Source organism: Sardina pilchardus, chromosome 3, assembly GCF_963854185.1.
Source record: "Sardina pilchardus chromosome 3, fSarPil1.1, whole genome shotgun sequence".
Taxonomy (NCBI): domain Eukaryota; kingdom Metazoa; phylum Chordata; class Actinopteri; order Clupeiformes; family Clupeidae; genus Sardina; species Sardina pilchardus.
This window is the reverse complement of record NC_084996.1, coordinates 20,143,845-20,161,344: the sequence shown is the minus strand read 5'-3', so window position 1 is coordinate 20,161,344 and position 17,500 is coordinate 20,143,845. Positions and strand designations below refer to the sequence as shown.

At 42.8% G+C, this 17,500-nt stretch overlaps 1 protein-coding gene across 1 annotated transcript in view; it reads left to right on the top strand.

Moving 5' to 3' along the window:
- Positions 1-17,500, top strand: part of LOC134076999 (integrin alpha-3-like) — a 47,014-nt gene that overhangs the window by 24,261 nt on the left and 5,253 nt on the right. Inside the window, exons 2-24 of the mRNA XM_062532334.1 lie at positions 1,514-1,638; positions 1,761-1,846; positions 2,035-2,275; positions 2,586-2,678; positions 3,088-3,168; positions 3,647-3,797; positions 4,104-4,297; positions 5,517-5,605; positions 5,904-6,040; positions 6,254-6,331; positions 6,444-6,508; positions 6,867-7,003; positions 8,615-8,761; positions 9,260-9,360; positions 9,682-9,850; positions 10,048-10,122; positions 10,483-10,562; positions 12,087-12,164; positions 12,645-12,747; positions 13,161-13,337; positions 13,934-14,065; positions 15,656-15,766; positions 16,484-16,582. Of these exons, the coding sequence (XP_062388318.1) occupies positions 1,514-1,638; positions 1,761-1,846; positions 2,035-2,275; positions 2,586-2,678; positions 3,088-3,168; positions 3,647-3,797; positions 4,104-4,297; positions 5,517-5,605; positions 5,904-6,040; positions 6,254-6,331; positions 6,444-6,508; positions 6,867-7,003; positions 8,615-8,761; positions 9,260-9,360; positions 9,682-9,850; positions 10,048-10,122; positions 10,483-10,562; positions 12,087-12,164; positions 12,645-12,747; positions 13,161-13,337; positions 13,934-14,065; positions 15,656-15,766; positions 16,484-16,582 (2,749 nt within the window). The remainder of the gene's footprint in view (positions 1-1,513; positions 1,639-1,760; positions 1,847-2,034; positions 2,276-2,585; positions 2,679-3,087; positions 3,169-3,646; positions 3,798-4,103; positions 4,298-5,516; positions 5,606-5,903; positions 6,041-6,253; positions 6,332-6,443; positions 6,509-6,866; positions 7,004-8,614; positions 8,762-9,259; positions 9,361-9,681; positions 9,851-10,047; positions 10,123-10,482; positions 10,563-12,086; positions 12,165-12,644; positions 12,748-13,160; positions 13,338-13,933; positions 14,066-15,655; positions 15,767-16,483; positions 16,583-17,500) is intronic.

Genomic DNA, 17,500 nt, shown 5'->3' with positions numbered 1-17,500 from the left:
TTTCTACTGCACAAGAGGCGTGATCAATTTGCATCGTTCAAATGACTTCATAGGCTTTGATAGTCCTTCAACCAATCAGACCAACGATCCAGATGAGCTAGTTTCTGATTGGAGCCAAAGGTTCTGGCAGGGAACAGAGGAAATAGATGTGCACTTGTGCAAGTTTCCAGCCTGAGCTGCCGGGCAAAATCCAAATTCCATTCCAAAATGCCATTGCATTTTCATATACAGTACAGTATCTTAAAGGTATACTATGCAGGATTGGCGATTTCATCGCCGGTTTCGCTTTCACTTTTCATTTTCGCTCGTTTTATGCTTGCATATTTCTCTGCAGAGCTTCCCCTACAGCTTTAGCGTGTATATTTGACAAAACTCCTCAATCGGTCAGTCTGCCGTGCCTTTTCATGAGACTTTACATGACACTTCCTGGAGTAGAGCATGGGTGCGTGCCCGGTGTCTCCTGAAGTTGCAAGTGTGGTTTTACCGCTACAGACCACTAGAGCGGCCAAAAAAAACACCGTTCGACCGGTAATGACCCATTTAATCATATATAACAGTATGGAACGAATTGATTAACTGAAAAACGTTGCATAGTATACCTTTAATGCACCAAGGTGGATTATATGTTGAGGGGCTATTCTGTTGTGTCCTACGTCAACCAATCTCCAAAGAGTGGCAACAGCTCTGGGTGTTTGAGAAGGATCACTATAACTGGTTTGCTAAATTAGACTCTGGCAAAGTCTATCTGTGAAGAACAGACCTATCTGTCTTTTATTATGTCTTTTATGTTTTCTTGATTTATGCTTTCTTTTTATTACGATCTTGTTTTATTATTATTATTATTATTATTACTCTTTGCCCATCTATGTTTTTATCTGCTATGACTATTTGTTTTTTGTTTATGTAAAGCACATTGAATGACCTCTTTGTATGAAATGCGCTATATACTGTATGAATAAACTTGACTTGACTCGACTTGACTTGACTTGACTTGTGTGCCAGTGATATATTGGGGATATTGATTTGTGTTAGGAAGCAGAGTGGAGAGTAACCAGGCCAGAGTTATGAGACATGTCATGACATTCAGACATCTTGCAAACATTAGCCTGCTGTGTGTGCATCCCCACACAACTGTTGTTGTGACCGGTCTATATCAATCACACCAATTAGTTCTACTAGTAATACTAATAGTAATAACTACTAGTAATTAATATAATGTGGGTGGTCTAGAGGAGGAGGAGATCTCACTGGTGCAGGTTACAGAAATCTCTTTTCATCAAACAATTGACAGCTGTGATTTCCCATCTGTTTTTCTCTGGTAAATACAAGGGCACAATTTGGTCATTTTCCAGGCCAGTGAATTTAAAGTGTGGTCAAACGCTGTGCAGTCAACAATTTGCATCAAGGTGAATTTGTGTTTGAATGCAATGATGCAGCGGTCAAGAATCGTTCAGTGTAAACAATATGTCCGTGTGTGTGTGTGTGTGTGTGTGTGTGTGTGTGTCCACCCCAGGGTTTTGGTTGGAGCACCAAAGGAGGAAACAAAGACTTTCAATCAAACAGGAGATGCATTCTACTGTCCAATCAGCATGGACACCAAGGACTGTGGGAAGATGAACCTGGTCACCTCGGGACCTGGTATTTACCGTTAATCGCCAAATCAATCAATCAATCAGTCACTCAGTCAGTGAGCAAATCAGTCTAGTGATAAAAGACAGGAACAGTTTTCGCTGGAGGGGATGTGTTTGTGTTCCTTTCAGATCAACCTGACGATTCGGAGATCGTGAACGGGATGTGGCTCGGAGTGGCGGTGGCGAGTCAGAATATTACCGAAGGCCGAGTTTTGGTGAGCAACGTGTCGATGTGTTTATTTCGGTTTGAGGAGGTTGCTTCTCTCTCAATACATTTTGAAATTCCATTTTGAATTCATGACCGTCTTTTTGACAGATTGTGGCAGTTTAGCCCATTAGTAAAGCAACAACAAATTATATGTTTTTTCTCTCTCTCTCTCTCTCTCTCTCTCTCCTTCTCTAGGTCTGTGGTCACCGTTATGTGAAGAAGACAAACGAGGGCCTGTTATGGGCAATGATTGGCCGTTGCTACATACGCAGTAACAACATGAACTTCAACCCTGATGACTACTGGCAGGAGTACTATGAGGTTTGCTCTCCGCAAGGCTTGCAGACCATGGAGGGCATGTGCAACATGGGCATCTCTGCTGGCATTACCGCCAACGAGGTCGTAGTCGGTTCACCAGGCAGTTATGATTGGCAAGGTGTGTAAGATGAGCTAGTTGAGATGAGAACACTTCTCACCACCACAAGTACTTTGTCTGAAGTATAGTTGAAGTTCATGAATTACCTGAATGAATGAATTAATTAATTAATGAATTAATGAATTAATGAATTCACTAAGTAGTAAGTAAGAAATGATCCAGTTATCCAACCATCAAGTAAACATTTTAGAAGAACTACCACTGTTTATGGTGTCTGTCTGGACTTTCATTTTAGTTTATTCCCTCTGTGTTTTGTTTCCTGATGGTCTACTGATACCTGATACTTGTTTTTGTCGTTGCTGAGTAACAGGAAATGCAGATATCATTTGGAGAAGCCCACACAATTCCTACTCTGTCACCAAGACAAATTTACCCAAAGTTGATAGAAGAAATATCTACATAGGTAAGGCTCTGCTTATTGTTCTCCATACTGATAACAATATGTTCTGTGTTTTAGTTGAATCCCACTATCACAAACAAAAGGTCAATGCAGTACATAAGTAGACTACTGTAAAAGAAAGGCAACACTCATTTTTCATGATGATTTAATAGTGGTAGTGGTAGCAGATTCCAGTGCAAAGACTGTAGCGCACTGTAAATGTTGCTTTTGAAAACCACCCAGCATAGATTTAATGAATCACAAATCACTTGTTACTACAGTTGGGTCAGTTTCATAAGATGCGTTCACTTTTGTTTTTTGGTGATACATGACTCTTTTGGTTTGCAGGATGGCAGCAGAGTTAGAGAGAGTTGGGGGGGGGGGGGTTGCTGATGCTGAGTCTAATATACTTGTCTGTCCCTTCTCTCCACAGGCTATTCGGTGGCCAAGGACAAAGGTGTGCTGAGTTTGACCAGTGACACCCTGGTGGCAGGAGCTCCCAGGGATGGACCTGGTAAGCTTGCGGAAACAATGCACATGGTGTTTTATAGATGATGATGATTTATCATACCTTAACGACTATTCATCATCTATCTGTAAATGATAGGAACATCTGTCTGTCTGTGTGTCTGTGTGTTTGCGTGTTATTCCCATACTGTATGTCAAACCATTAGTCCGTTAGTAACTGGTGTCAAACTTGGCAGCTGTCTTGCTATGAGTGCAATGCCAAGTTTGATTAAATATATCAGTATAAGTTGCTCACATTGGCTTTCCCCACTCTTTCTTCACTCTGGTTTACCGTAATTTCCCGACTATTAGCCGTGGCTTATACTGTACATTGATTTTGCTAAATTTCTTCAGCTATGAGGTTAATACAGGGGGGCAGTTAATATGGTGTTAATAAGGTTTTGTTTCTTTTAACTTGCATAAAACACTGTCCTGCGGCGTATACACAATGCAGCTTATATGCTGGAATTTACTGTATTTCCCAGATAACCTAGCCAGAGGGGCGGTGAGACTGAATCTAGTCGGGAATGTGGACAGCGGTGACCAGACGCTGGGTAAATCCAACATTCTCTACGGAGAACAGGTGGGGTCATACTTCGGAGGCAGCGTTGCCATTGTTGACCTCAACAACGACAAGTAAGCTACAAACATTTTATTTGCATTTGTGGCTAGTGTGTTTGTGTGTGTGGTGTTAAAGGCAATGCCATGGTACACAGTAATCTGTTTTGGGCATTATAGTGCTTTTCTGTCGTTCATGTTTTGTATGGACCAATAGGTTGATTTCTTTCTCAGCTTTATTGTCAGGTATGTCTCTGAATGTCAGTCAGGGAAATAATCTGAAGGCAGTTGTTTGAAGCGCATTAAAAGCCTTGATGAAACTAAACTAAAAGCCTTAATGAAACTTAAATTCCTTAATATGGCACACCTATTGTTTTGATGTAGTTGGAAGGATTTGATTGTGGGAGCTCCATTCTACTTTGACCGGACCAAAGAGGAAGGAGGGGCCGTGTACATCTACATGAATGAAAATGGCTCCTTCAAAGACAAGTACGACATCGCTCTGAAAGGGCCTGAGAAGTCTGCGTTCGGAATGTCTGTCGCCGCCATTGGCGACATCAACCAAGATGGTTTTCAAGGTAAAACGGATGCCCAGGGTTGAATGCAAACTACCCAGGTTAAAACATAACTCATAGTCACTTTAAAACTCCCCAGTTTAACACATAACACATAGCCACTTTAAATGTGACGCACTTAAGTAGTTCATTATTTAATGGTTTAAAAGCAGCGTTCTACTTGCGTAGGCTAATCACGGAAGTGTGTGTGTGATTTGTGGCGGCATGCACACCGCACCAAAGGGAGAAATTCCTTTTGTATGTCTCATTAAGTGAGTGAAACTCCTGTAAACAGCTTGTGTGTATGCCTACAGGCATGGGTCCCCTCCCCAGCGACTTACATTACAGTGAATACAGTAGCAGGTCTTAAGCAAGGCTCATTTGAACTACAGTACTGCATGAAATCAGAATTGGTCCTGTTTGTGCCTCAGCTAAGTGACTGTTTGCATTATATTGGGGCTTTTAGTTCAGTCTGTTGTTGCTGATTGTGTTCCTTTGATCTGACGTGGGCAGGATGTTTTAGGACTTATTGTTCTTCTGGCATTTCACAGAGTAATCAGCCTGGTTTGGGTGACGTCCAGATTCAATTGAAACTGTATTATATGCAGAGTGCAATACCACTGAAGCATTAAATTCAGTTGGACTTATAATATTAATTCACTTTGAGCTGGGCAATCATGTTTTAAGTAGATGAAATTCATCTTAATAACTGGAGTTTACTCTGGCTATTCAATCACAACCTAATTGTCTTTTATAATAGTGTCTAGGATTCGGTTTGAGAGTTGGCTGGAAAAATTGTTATGAACGATATTGGCATTTGTCCTATTAAAATAGTAAACTGATGTTGTGGATGTCATGTGATTTGTGCTCCATCAGATCCTAACTGAAGGACAGATATAGATCATGTTTAACAGAACTATTTAACTCATGCATGGCATCAAAACAGATTTCAAATGTAATGGACTTCCTGTGTGATTTTATGTGTCATACATTATGCATTGTGATTACATGAGGGCCCCCTCCAACAGCTGGCATATGGTGTTAGTGCTCTTACACTGCAGTATAACCACCAGTGCCACCTAGTGGCTCACTTATTCCATTGAATATTGAAGCACTGAACAGTAAATCCCCAGAAAGGTGAACATATGTACAGATATACCCAAAATATTTTCTGTATGGTAAATCTAAAGAACTGCTTCAGATGAAAGCCCTCCGAACCGTGTCCTCTCTTCCCCTCTCTCAGACTTTGCAGTCGGAGCCCCCTACCATGGAACTGGCGCTGTTTTCATCTGGATGGGCAGCGAGAAGGGCATCTCGCCTGCACCTAGCCAGGTCTGTGAGTCCGACAGGACACGGCTACATAAAACAGCCGCACACCGGGCTGCCGTGAAGCTCTCCCCCCACTGCAGTCTGCCTGCCTTTTTTAATGTTGCACCTGAGAAATAATTTATTACAGTAAAGCCTCGCCACTGAGACAGTATGTGTCCTGAAATTAAATGAGGGTTACTCTAGTCTGCAGAAGTAATAGGATTTGGATGTATTCATCAGATATGAGACAAGATGTGTGAATAGAGAAGTGGGATGTCATGGGTGCCATGTTGCAACAACTGAGTGGACCTGGTGCTTGCAGGTGATCAAAGGCCAGGACATCAAACACGGTGGCTTCCAGACCTTCGGCTACTCTGTTTCTGGCGGCATGGACATCGATGACAACAAGTATCCAGACATAGTGGTGGGCTCGCTGGATGAGCGCATTGCTGTGTTAAGGTATACATGATGTTTCCAACGCTCATTTGATTATTATGCTTTTATGTTAATTTTTTATCCATTGTATTTGTATTTGTTTTTTTAATTTGGCTTTTTGTTACATTTATTTGTCATACATTTGTTTTGTTACATTTATTTCTAATCATCAATCAATATTCAGCATGCCTACTCAAATAAATGTGTGTTTTTTGTGTGTGTGTGTGTGTGTACCAGGGCTCGTCCAGTCATCCATCTCCAAAGTGATTTAAGTGTGACCCCAGACATTGTGGATCCAGAAACTTGCAATGACTGGTGAGACGTTGCAACGTTGTATTTGAACCTCAACAGCGTGGTCTTGTTAAGCATTGGCGTTGGCTCCTGTGGGCGTGCTGTTTTGATTCTGCCTTGTGTTTTTGTCCTCCAGTGTAGAAGCAAAGATGTGCGTGTCGTACCTCCTCAGCACGGGGGAGAACAGCAAGAGAAACATCAGTAAGCACCGCCTCATTCTCTACCTCAACGTCCACCCTTGCAAACTGCACACTAGCTTTGAAGTGGAACACTAGCAGCAGTCCGGGAGAGCAATCCTTCGACTTTGTTTGTGAACATTTGTATGTTCAACAAATGCAGACACGCAGGATTGAAAAAAACAACCACAAGCTGACTCACCAATGATATAAATATTTTGTCCATTTATCAAATTAGCTTATAAGCTCATTAGCTCCTTTAGCCCATTTATCAAATTAGCTTTAGACTTTAGACTTTGCACTAAGCCCATAATTTAATATAAGCCTTGGAGATGTATTCACTGATCACTGACACAGATGTGCATGTCTCTTGTCCTTTTCAGCCGTGGAGTTCACGCTGACAGCTGACCGAACCAGCCGCCAACCCCGTCTACTTTTTCTGATCAATAAAGCAAACAGCTATACTGGATACCTCAACATGCCATCGGAAAGATGCAAGACCTTCAAGCTCCAACTTAAGGCAAGATTTCAGAGCTTGGGCTAGGTTGGGCAGAGTATGTGTGGGTGTATGTGTGTGTGTGTGTGTGAGGGGGGGGGGGGGGGGGGTATTGTAAAAAAAGATCCTAATTTAAATGATAGTCAAAAGATTGAGGTTCATTTTCAGGCTCAGGTTATTATTTGTAATCACAGCCATTGGTTCAGTTGGATTGCAGTAAAGAGTCTTCACCCATAGGCACTCATGTAGATGACAGACAGACACATCATCCATCTTAACACCTCTTATACAGGCGACAATGGCACACATAAGTACTCAGGAGACAAGACCTTTGTAAAACATTAAAAGTAAACTAATATTGTAGCAAACAATCAAATGAGCGGTTACAATCAATAAATGTGATGCAATCTGGGAAAATCCTTCACATGATGCAATTTTACCAACTTATCATTCTGATATCATCCTAACAACGTCCACGATTTTGGGAGGATGGTATCCAGGATTTTGCTGGGGGACAGTGTCAATAGTGTTGCTAGGATGATATCGGAATCTTAAGTTAGTCAAAGTTCACCAGGGAAGGTTGAAACGGAGCAAAAATCAAGGATTTTTGTGTTCAACATTTGTTTGTCATGTGATGGGTTTCGTAGATCACAAATAACGGGAAAAAAGCAAACAAATGAAATAGGAATGAAATGTATCAATAGAAAGAACGCCTGTGCAATTTTACAATGACTTATTCATCATCTGTGCGATGGCTGCTGAAGCATAGCTGTTTTTATACCGTTTTGCTCTGCTCTTTATGAGTGTAGACCTCTGTTCAGTGAGAAGAAACAGACATTTGGTGTGCAAAGGATGAGAGCTGTCACTCAAGACTGAGACAGTCATTTCCAGACTAAGGCATCAAGTAGCCTACATGTTATGCCTGTAGAGATTTCGTGAGAGCGTAAAGGAATAAAGAGCTCAGCTCTTTTTCACAGGATTTACGTATACTTCCACAGGTGTTATTTGGTGCATAACTCTTGTTCACTCTTGCTGAGAGGAATACCGTATGCACATCCGTTTGGTGTCTCTTAAAGTCTTAAAGTGCTGATGATATACAAGCTTGGTACTTAGTTCTTGGATTTACTAAAATCAAAAGTATCAAAATGAGAGCATTCGCCAGCTCAGTATAAGGAATTGAAGCCATCCAAGATGAGCATGACTGCTCTTTTATAGATTCTGGAGGCCTCTTTGCATTGAATTACTCCTGTGTTGGAAATGCTCTTCTGTGCCTTGCCTTGCCTTGCCTTGCCTTGCCTTGCCTTGCCTTGCCTTGCCTTGCCTTGCTTTAGGATCTCGGGAGAATCATGGTAGTATATTAGCAAATAGATTTGGCCTTGTTATTAAATTATCTGTAGATAGACTGCGCTTTGCCCTCCATTTAAATTAGGGCCCAGAGAAATATATGAAATAGTCATGGTTGGTGCTTTTTTCGGTGATCATTGCCAGTGGTATGAATTTGATTCAAGTTGAAATGTGTGAAGCCCGGACAGGGCCTCTTTCCCCCCTGTGGCAGTGATTGCACTTACCTCCAGAACGGCTGGCTGTGTGTTACATCAGTCTCCCTGACACTAGCCGTCTGTCTGCCTCCCACAGAAGCCCATCCGAGACAAGGTGGAGCCTGTCAGCTTCTCCCTCAACGTGTCCCTCTACGAGCCCCGGACGCGGAGCCGCGGAAAGCTCCAGAACCTGGATGCATACCCCGTGCTGAGCGAGGGGAAGACCGTGGTCAGAAAGCATGAGGTAAGGGAACACACAAACCGAACCAGCAGACAGGACCAGAGGGCACTTTCAGGGTGACTTTTGTTTTGAACAACGCTTGAGCGTATTGTGAATAACTCTTCTGGTTTGCTTGTGTTTCAGTGTAGACTTTCTTAGATCGGAAATGACTTCAGGGACAGTTATATTTACTGAGGCTGAAACATATTGAAGTCCCCCCCCCCCTTGGATGACCATTAAAACATGTTCTGATTCTATTCAGTGTAAAGGCCAGCGCCCACGGGACACGTATATATACGGCGCGGCGCGACAATAAACAAATTAGAACTCCGTTGTTTTTAACGGAGCAAATCCCACTAGAAACGTCTGCCGCGCAGCAGCCGCATAGGGATAGAAAACGATTCTAAAATCCTGCGCGTCGAGCCCAGACCGCCGAACGCCGTGTCCGGTGGGTGCCGGCCTTAAGGGTCAGCATTAATGTGAAACATGGAGCATTGCATGAGCTCTTCCCCTTCTCCACAGATTCACTTCCAAAAGGCATGTGGCACGGACAACAAGTGCAACAGCAACCTGAAAATGACTGCCCAGTTTGCCAACTTTGACAATGACCAGCCTTTCGAAGAGTGAGTTCATGACACAAAACATGCTCAACTTTATCTGAAATGACCAGTCTAAGGAGCAGTTGTAGAAGAAACTGCAAGGATTTTTACAATGTTCACAATGTTTCACAATATTCAAGGCACAGTCACAATACATTGATTCACATGTTATAGAAGGGGAACATGGTTGCAGTGGGTTCAAATGAAACAAGATTTAAGAAATAAGCATAATCCCTGTTGCCATATGAGTAGGTAGGCCTGTAAAGTAGCTCATTTAGAAGTTAATTTGGAAAACAGTTGTAGTGTGTGAGGTGTCTGAATAAACAGTGATCTGTGGTCTTGCAGTGAAGACGGACATCAGATCTTCAAATATAACGCTGACGTGAAAAAGCTCAAGATGCTCATCGATGTCACCAACATCGAGTCAGACGGGCAGTTGGCAGAAGACGCCCACAACACCGTGCTGAACATCACCATCCCCCCCTCTCTGCAGTTTTCTGCCGTCAACCCCAAGGTGGGGAAGCCCATAGGGCTCAAGAGATCTCAACAACACTGTTCCTGATGTGAATGATGGCAACTAGAACTCTGAACTCACTAGTCTAAGTCAATTTAAATGACATAATTGTGTACATTCAAATGCTTGTCTGTCTGTAGATGTACATGTAATTGAGTATAGCCTGTGGTCTAACTGATTGTTACTCTATTTGACAGACACTCATTGAGTGTGAAGTCAAATCTTCTGATCTCCTGTGTGAGTTTGTGAACCCGGTGCGCACCAAACAAGAGGTGAGAGCTGGCTGTGTGCTGTTGTTGTATCCGAGACGGCTAGACTGTTAAAGCCCCTCTGTTCCAGAGCTAATGAATTACCTAACGCAGTCAGACAGCTGCACTGAGGTCTTCAGGACTTGGGTTGAGCCAGGGGCTTCATTGAATCTGACTCCATCCCATTGCTGTGTAGAATAATGCCAATACATCAGTCTCCCTGATTTGACCACTGTATTGGTTCATTTCAGGGTGTTGACTTAATTTAGTGAATGTTCCAACTTGAATATTGCCCACTCTGGTTCTTTGGAACATGGCAGTAATTGCTATACAGTGAGTCACTCTTTTCCTCATGTTAATCATCCTTTTTTGTCTCCTAAACAGAGTCGAGTTATGATCATCTTTGAGACGTTAGGCATCACTCTGGACACACGAGAGATCAGCACAGAGATACAGCTTTCCACGTGAGCGTTGACTTTTTCAGTGGTTCTGTGTCGCTGGCTTTCTTTCAGCATTTCCTGACTCTTACAAAGCCATCTGTTACCCTGTTCACCGCTGTTCATCTGACCACTGTTCTGTTCACCGCTGTTCATCTGACCACTGTTCTGTTCACCGCTGTTCATCTGACCACTGTTCTGTTCACCACTGTTCTGTTCACCACTGTTCCTCTGACCACTGTTCTGTTCACCACTGTTCTGTTCACCACTGTTCTGTTCACCACTGTTCTGTTCACCACTGTTCTGTTCACCACTGTTCCTCTGACCACTGTTCTGTTCACCACTGTTCTGTTCACCGCTGTTCATCTGACCACTGTTCTGTTCACCACTGTTCTGTTCACCACTGTTCTGTTCACCGCTGTTCATCTGACCACTGTTCTGTTCACCACTGTTCATCTGACCACTGTTCTGTTCACCGCTGTTCATCTGACCACTGTTCTGTTCACCGCTGTTCATCTGACCACTGTTCTGTTCACTGCTGTTCATCTGACCACTGTTCTGTTCACCACTGTTCTGTTCACCACTGTTCCTCTGACCACTGTTCTGTTCACCACTGTTCTGTTCACCACTGTTCTGTTCACCACTGTTCTGTTCACCACTGTTCTGTTCACCGCTGTTCATCTGACCACTGTTCTGTTCACCGCTGTTCTGTTCACCACTGTTCATCTGACCACTGTTCTGTTCACCACTGTTCTGTTCACCACTGTTCTGTTCACCACTGTTCATCTGACCACTGTTCTGTTCACCACTGTTCCTCTGACCACTGTTCTGTTCACCACTGTTCTGTTCACCGCTGTTCCTCTGACCACTGTTCTGTTCACCACTGTTCTGTTCACCGCTGTTCATCTGACCACTGTTCTGTTCACCACTGTTCTGTTCACCACTGTTCTGTTCACCGCTGTTCATCTGACCACTGTTCTGTTCACCACTGTTCATCTGACATTGTTCTGTTCACTGCTGTTCATCTGACCACTGTTCTGTACACCGCTGTTCATCTGACCACTGTTCTGTTCACCACTGTTCTGTTCACCGCTGTTCATCTGACCACTGTTCTCTTCACCGCTGTTCATCTGACCACTGTTCTGTTCACCGCTGTTACTCCATCCACCACCATTATACTGTTCACCGCTGTTAAGGGCATTTCACACCAATAACGATAACTATAACGATAACTATGAATGACACATAACTATACACACCTAACGATAACGACATGGAGAATGATATCATTGGGGATCACTTTCAGATCGATTTTGAGAATGATAAAAAAGCCAACAGCCAATCAGAACCCATCACATTTCAGCCATCACATTCATTAACACAAGGAGAGACTTTTCTTAAAGTTGGTTAGTATGGAGGCTTTTATGGTTATAGTTATGGTTATGGATATCATTGTCGTTATCGTTCTTGGTGTGAATGCCCCTTTACACCATTTGCCGCTGTTGTTCTGTTCACCACTGCGCATCTCACCACTGTTTCTCTGTCCTGTAGATTGAGTGAACAAAGCGCCATTTCACCAATAGCGTTGACCCTGATGGTGGAGTATTCACTTCAGCCAACATTCAGCATGTAAGTTTTAAGAAACTGGGTTGTGTTACTTCAAAGTATTTACTCATTACTGACCATGAACTTAGTCTACTTTTTTTGTAAGCCTGTACATTAAACACTAATTATATCTAATAGATACCTTTAATGAAGATGCAATAGCACACAGTGTTTGTTAATGCTGTTATTAAAGGATGATTTATGTTAACTTTTTCATGATTAAGATAATTCCTTATTGTTCACTTATAAATAGCAGTCCTTAATACTAGACCTGTATATGATTTAGTAATACAGACATTATATTTTGAAGCTATTTTGGACTTTGATATCCAGAAATTGAGTCATTTAATCCTCCAGGTATCATTAGTATCTTGCATAGTTGTGGTCATGAAAATACTTTTAATTCATAGGCCTATATCTGTTCTGAGCTTTTGTCTATTTCTACAACATGCCAGTAAAGTTCGGTTGTCTCTCTGCTGTTCTGTTTTATTTCCCCCTTCTCAGAGATCCCCAGATTATCCAGACATACTTTAGTGGGACGGTCAAGGGGGAGACGGCCATGAAAACAGCCAGTGATGTAGGAAGCCCGGTGACATTCACCTTTCATGTGAGTCTGGATGGGTTAGCTTGCCATATTTGCTGTGGGCTTTACCTGTGCTTCAGGTGGTGTGGGAAGTTGTCCAAAGCCCTGGAAAATCCCTCCGACAGCTGTAGCCTGAGGCTGGCTGTAATTTCCCCTTAACTAGGGAGGGGTGAGAGACAGACAGCTTCTTTTCTCAGTGCAGCCAAGAGAGAAGGATGTGAAACGTGGATGTGAAAACTGTCTCCATCAAACAACATTTTGGACAAAAAAAAAGAATAATTCAGAAAACATTTAAAGAAAAAAAAAAGGGAAAAAAATCACACCCTGACTAACACACACGTGCGTTGTATTCCAATCCCGTCCTTCCTAGAAGATGTTCTGCCGCCTCTCTTAAGCGCTAACGCTAACGTCATCTCAATGCCTCTCTGTGTGCTCAGGTGCAGTTGAAAGGGAAGCCACTGGGCAGTCTGGGGAGTCTGCTGATCTCCTTTGATTGGCCGTTGGAGGTGGCTAATGGGAAGTGGCTGCTGTATCTGACAAACATTACCACAGAGGGCACATCCAACCAGCTGTGTGTCCCCCCAGACAATATAGTTAATCCTCTCCATCTCACGGTGAGTAGTGGTGACGCAGACCCACTTCAGACGTATTATATGTCTTTATTAAAGGGACACTTCACCGATTAGCATTAAGCTTTGTATCTTTAGAAAGCCAGTCATGTTTTTGAATGGTCATGCATTTTTGCCTCAGTTTGCCTTGAGATGATAGAAATATGGATTTCAATGAAACCAATGAATAGGACTTCCTGCTTTCAATGATGTGAAATTATGATTTTTACATCATTGAAAGCAGGAAGTCCAACACTGAAATCCGTATTTCACCCATCTCAAGGCAAACAGAGGGAATGATGCACGACCATTCAAAAACATGACTGGTTTTCTAAAGATACAAAGCTTAATGCTAATCGGTGAAGTGTCCCTTTAAAAGGCTCTGGCAGCTGAAAACAATAAGGAATGTCCGTAGGATGTATGACTGAGGCACACTTAGACTGTTACTTTAGAAATGATGAAGCCAATGCCAGGACACACATGAATGAAGTGCAAATGTTGGAGAGATTTACAGGTAACAACACCATGAAGAGGGACATGAAATCATGTGTTTGTTTTTTTTGTCTTTTCTGTTCTTGTTTTGCTTCTGTCTGTCTTGTCAGTCGGCAGCTGTCGAGGGGCGCAGGAAGCGAGAGCTGGACTCCCCTGAGGTCAGGGAGTGGATCCAGGCAGAGCAAGCGTTGGCTCAGGCCCCTTTTAAAGCCAGAGGGGCTCGCAAGAAACCCATCCGCCTGGTAAAGAAAAAACCCCTCTCTGCAAATTCAGCCGCAGCTCAGCTCCGTTTATTCAATCTCGCTCCACTCCACATCACGATTCACCCCATTGAGTCCCCCATATCAGGTTTACAGTGCACGCTTATTTGACGGCTGCAGAGATGTTACACATACAATATTTGTGTGACTAGGCTGCAGGCTCTGCGTGCTCTGATTGTGTGCTTCTACAACCCTGGCGTGTCTCCAGGACAGGAGCGAGAGAAGGAGAGAAGGAGGAGGAGGAGGAGGAGGGGGGGGGGGGGGTTGATGGGTAAGAGAGAAGAAAGAGAGTGCTAGAAAGAGAGAAGAAGAACAGAACAGAGAAGAGGGAGGAGGAGAGTGGGCAGTGACAAGACATAGAGGCCTCATTACTGTAGACTGGAGAGTTGGAAGTGCATCACACAGAAAAGCCCTTAGGTTGTGGTGCTACAAGCCAAGGAAAAAATGGACTCGACATCACATCACGGTGATGAGTGTGGATCATCCTGACCTTAAAATTTAACTGCCACAAGAGACAACCAGCAAGGCTAAGCAGTTTTTATGTAATTGGGTGTCTGATTGATATTGTGTTGTAAAGGTCAATCCAGCCTGGCGGGAACTGTCATGTTCATGTTTTGGTGATGTGTCAGAAGGGTTTTTGTTTTCTATTTGCTTTACATTGAACATGTACATTAAGTACACACGCATGAATGCATTTTCCATGGATTTGTTTATGGTGCAGAAAGCTAAATGCCTATTTGTTACGAAAGCACACACAAAAAAATCGGCAAAATTGCATTCTGCAATAAGTAAGAGACGGTAGACATAGCTGTGAAACAAAAACACACAAAAAAAACATTGTAGGTTGGAGAGAAAATGAATCTAGATTCATGTCAGTGTGCACGGTGTATGATGGGGTGTTAGGAGCTAACAGCTAGAGGATAGCTACCAATACACTGGGGGGTGATTTTGCCCTCCTGCACACACACACACACACACACACACACACACACACACATACAAGACCATTATGAATACTGTACTCGTGTGACTATGCCTCAGCTCTTTGGGAACCAGGGGGAATATGACCCTTCTTAACCTTCATCTAGCCTTAACCTTAACTATACATTGCAGTTAACAGAGTGTCAACTGACCCATTGTTGATGATCTGAGTTTCTGTAAATAGTCTGTGAGTGGACTGTCCCAGTAAAGTGTCGCCACATTTTTTGCCAGGGATTCTCTTGACCGATATATATACTGTATGTACCGTAATTTCCCCACTATTAGCCGCGGCTTTTCCATTGATTTTGCAAAATTTCTTCAGCCATGAGGTTAATACAAGTTAACATACAGGACAGGTTCATTCTTTTAACTTGCATAAAACACTCCTGCTGCTTATACACAATGCAGCTACTATAATACACAGGAAATTGCTGTGTTTGTGTGTGTGTGTGTGTGTGTGTGTGTATACATAATGATCTTATTTTCAAATGTTCAGCCGACCTGCACTGCAGCACAAGGCCTGAGAACTTAAGTCCCTTATTGTCCTGCGCTCATCAACGACTCATGATTATTAATGATGTGCGTTTTCAGGATTGTGACAACGGCGCCAAGTGTAGAACCTTCACCTGCCCGTTAAAGGGGATGAAGAACCATGCAGCGGTGACCGTCCACGCCCGGCTGTGGAACACCACCATGCTGGAGGTAAGAGCGCTCCATCACCTTGGACAAAGTCTACCCAGACAGGAAGTGTGTTGTATCTCATGGACTCTCATCCCTTATCAAAAAGTATTATAGGATTCCAATCGGATTCCAATAAGAATTTGGAACCAATAGGATTCTATAGGATTGACAATCCTAAAGGATTCCAATCAGATTTTGATTTTTTTTTGGTTTTTGATATCATTGGATTCCTAAATCCTAAAAGACTGTTGCTATTTGAATCCTATAGGATTTGGTTCCAAAATCTGATTGGAATCCTTTAGGACTTTTTGATAAGGGATGTCTTTGCTCATCGCATGGGAGTGGATGAGGCTTACATCTCACACATTAACAATATGATGGTTATGGACCTGATCTGTTTCTGCTACAAGCCCACTGCTGGAGTTTCATCATGAGTGTGAATATATTCTGTCCTTTTACACATGGTTTAATGACTTCCTATTTGAGATTCTGACAGGCTTGTGCAAACAGTATTTTGTGCAGAGAATATCAAAAGCTGAGTGCTCTTCCTTCCTAAGCAGATTTTTCATGCCACTGTTTGAGTCAGTGCTGTGATAAGTGTTTCAGTCGTGATGAATTACACCGGTGGTCGTCGGAATCACTTTGCCGACAGGAGTGTAAAATAAAAATAACATCTCTTCAGGGATTTCACAGAGACTGCTCAATAAAAATTGTGCTTCACAACCTGCTTGCTCCTAGGATTACACTGATGCTTATCGAGTGACAGTGCGGGGCCACGCCACGCTCAACTTACAGACAACTAAAGCTGTTGTCATCATGAAGCCGCAGACACAAACGGTAATTACTCACAATACTCTCCTTCCAGACACGTGTTTGTTTTTGGGCTGTAATTGGGCCTCTCTGAGGAATTGATTTGTGCACACGCACAAGTGATGGAAGACAGCAGCAGTGAAGGCAGCCCCTTTTGAATTCAGAAGCATACGATACCACTTCAACATTTAGCATAACACAGTATCTCAACATTTCTAATCATCCAGGGCTGCCAACTCCCACACATTTTAATGTTCTGCTTCATGGTCACCTGGAAACAAATTCAGTTGACTTCACGCCAAAGAACATTCCTGTTTTGGCCAATCTTTGTCAATCTCATGTCAAGTCAGCTATGCAGGGTACCTGCATTGTCTTAAAAGTCTTACATTTAATGTTGTGAAATTAAGGCCTGAAAAGTAGGCCGCTTACAAAGTCTTCAAATTTCATTCACAAGGTCTTATTTTTTTTTCCTTTGGTAGGATTAAGTAGATACCGTAATGTCAATTAATTTAAATGAATAAAAAAAATTAGATGTGGGCTACAACAAATTTCTGTGATGAAGAATACATGAAGTTTGAACCATGTTGATGGGCAAAAGCTGGAGCAAATTCAGACAATTTTAACTGAGAACAGTAAACTAGTAATATGCTGCTGTTTTGTCCAGGCATGTGAGCCGCGCAGGTTCAACACAACGCAGGTTACATTGGTGCCGTGACAAAGATATGGAGTGAGGTTTAGGGTGTGAGAGTAACAGACACCTGCTAGCTGAGTTGTGCGTGTGCATAGTCTTTCAAAATAACCTCATCTAGATTAGCGGTTCTTAACTGCTCTGGCTTTGGAACCCACACTTCCCCATGTTCATTAAATCGCAACCCATAGGCCTATATACAGTATATATACGGATATGGTGCGCTAGCCTGCCCTGCATGGTTAGGCACGCAAAGT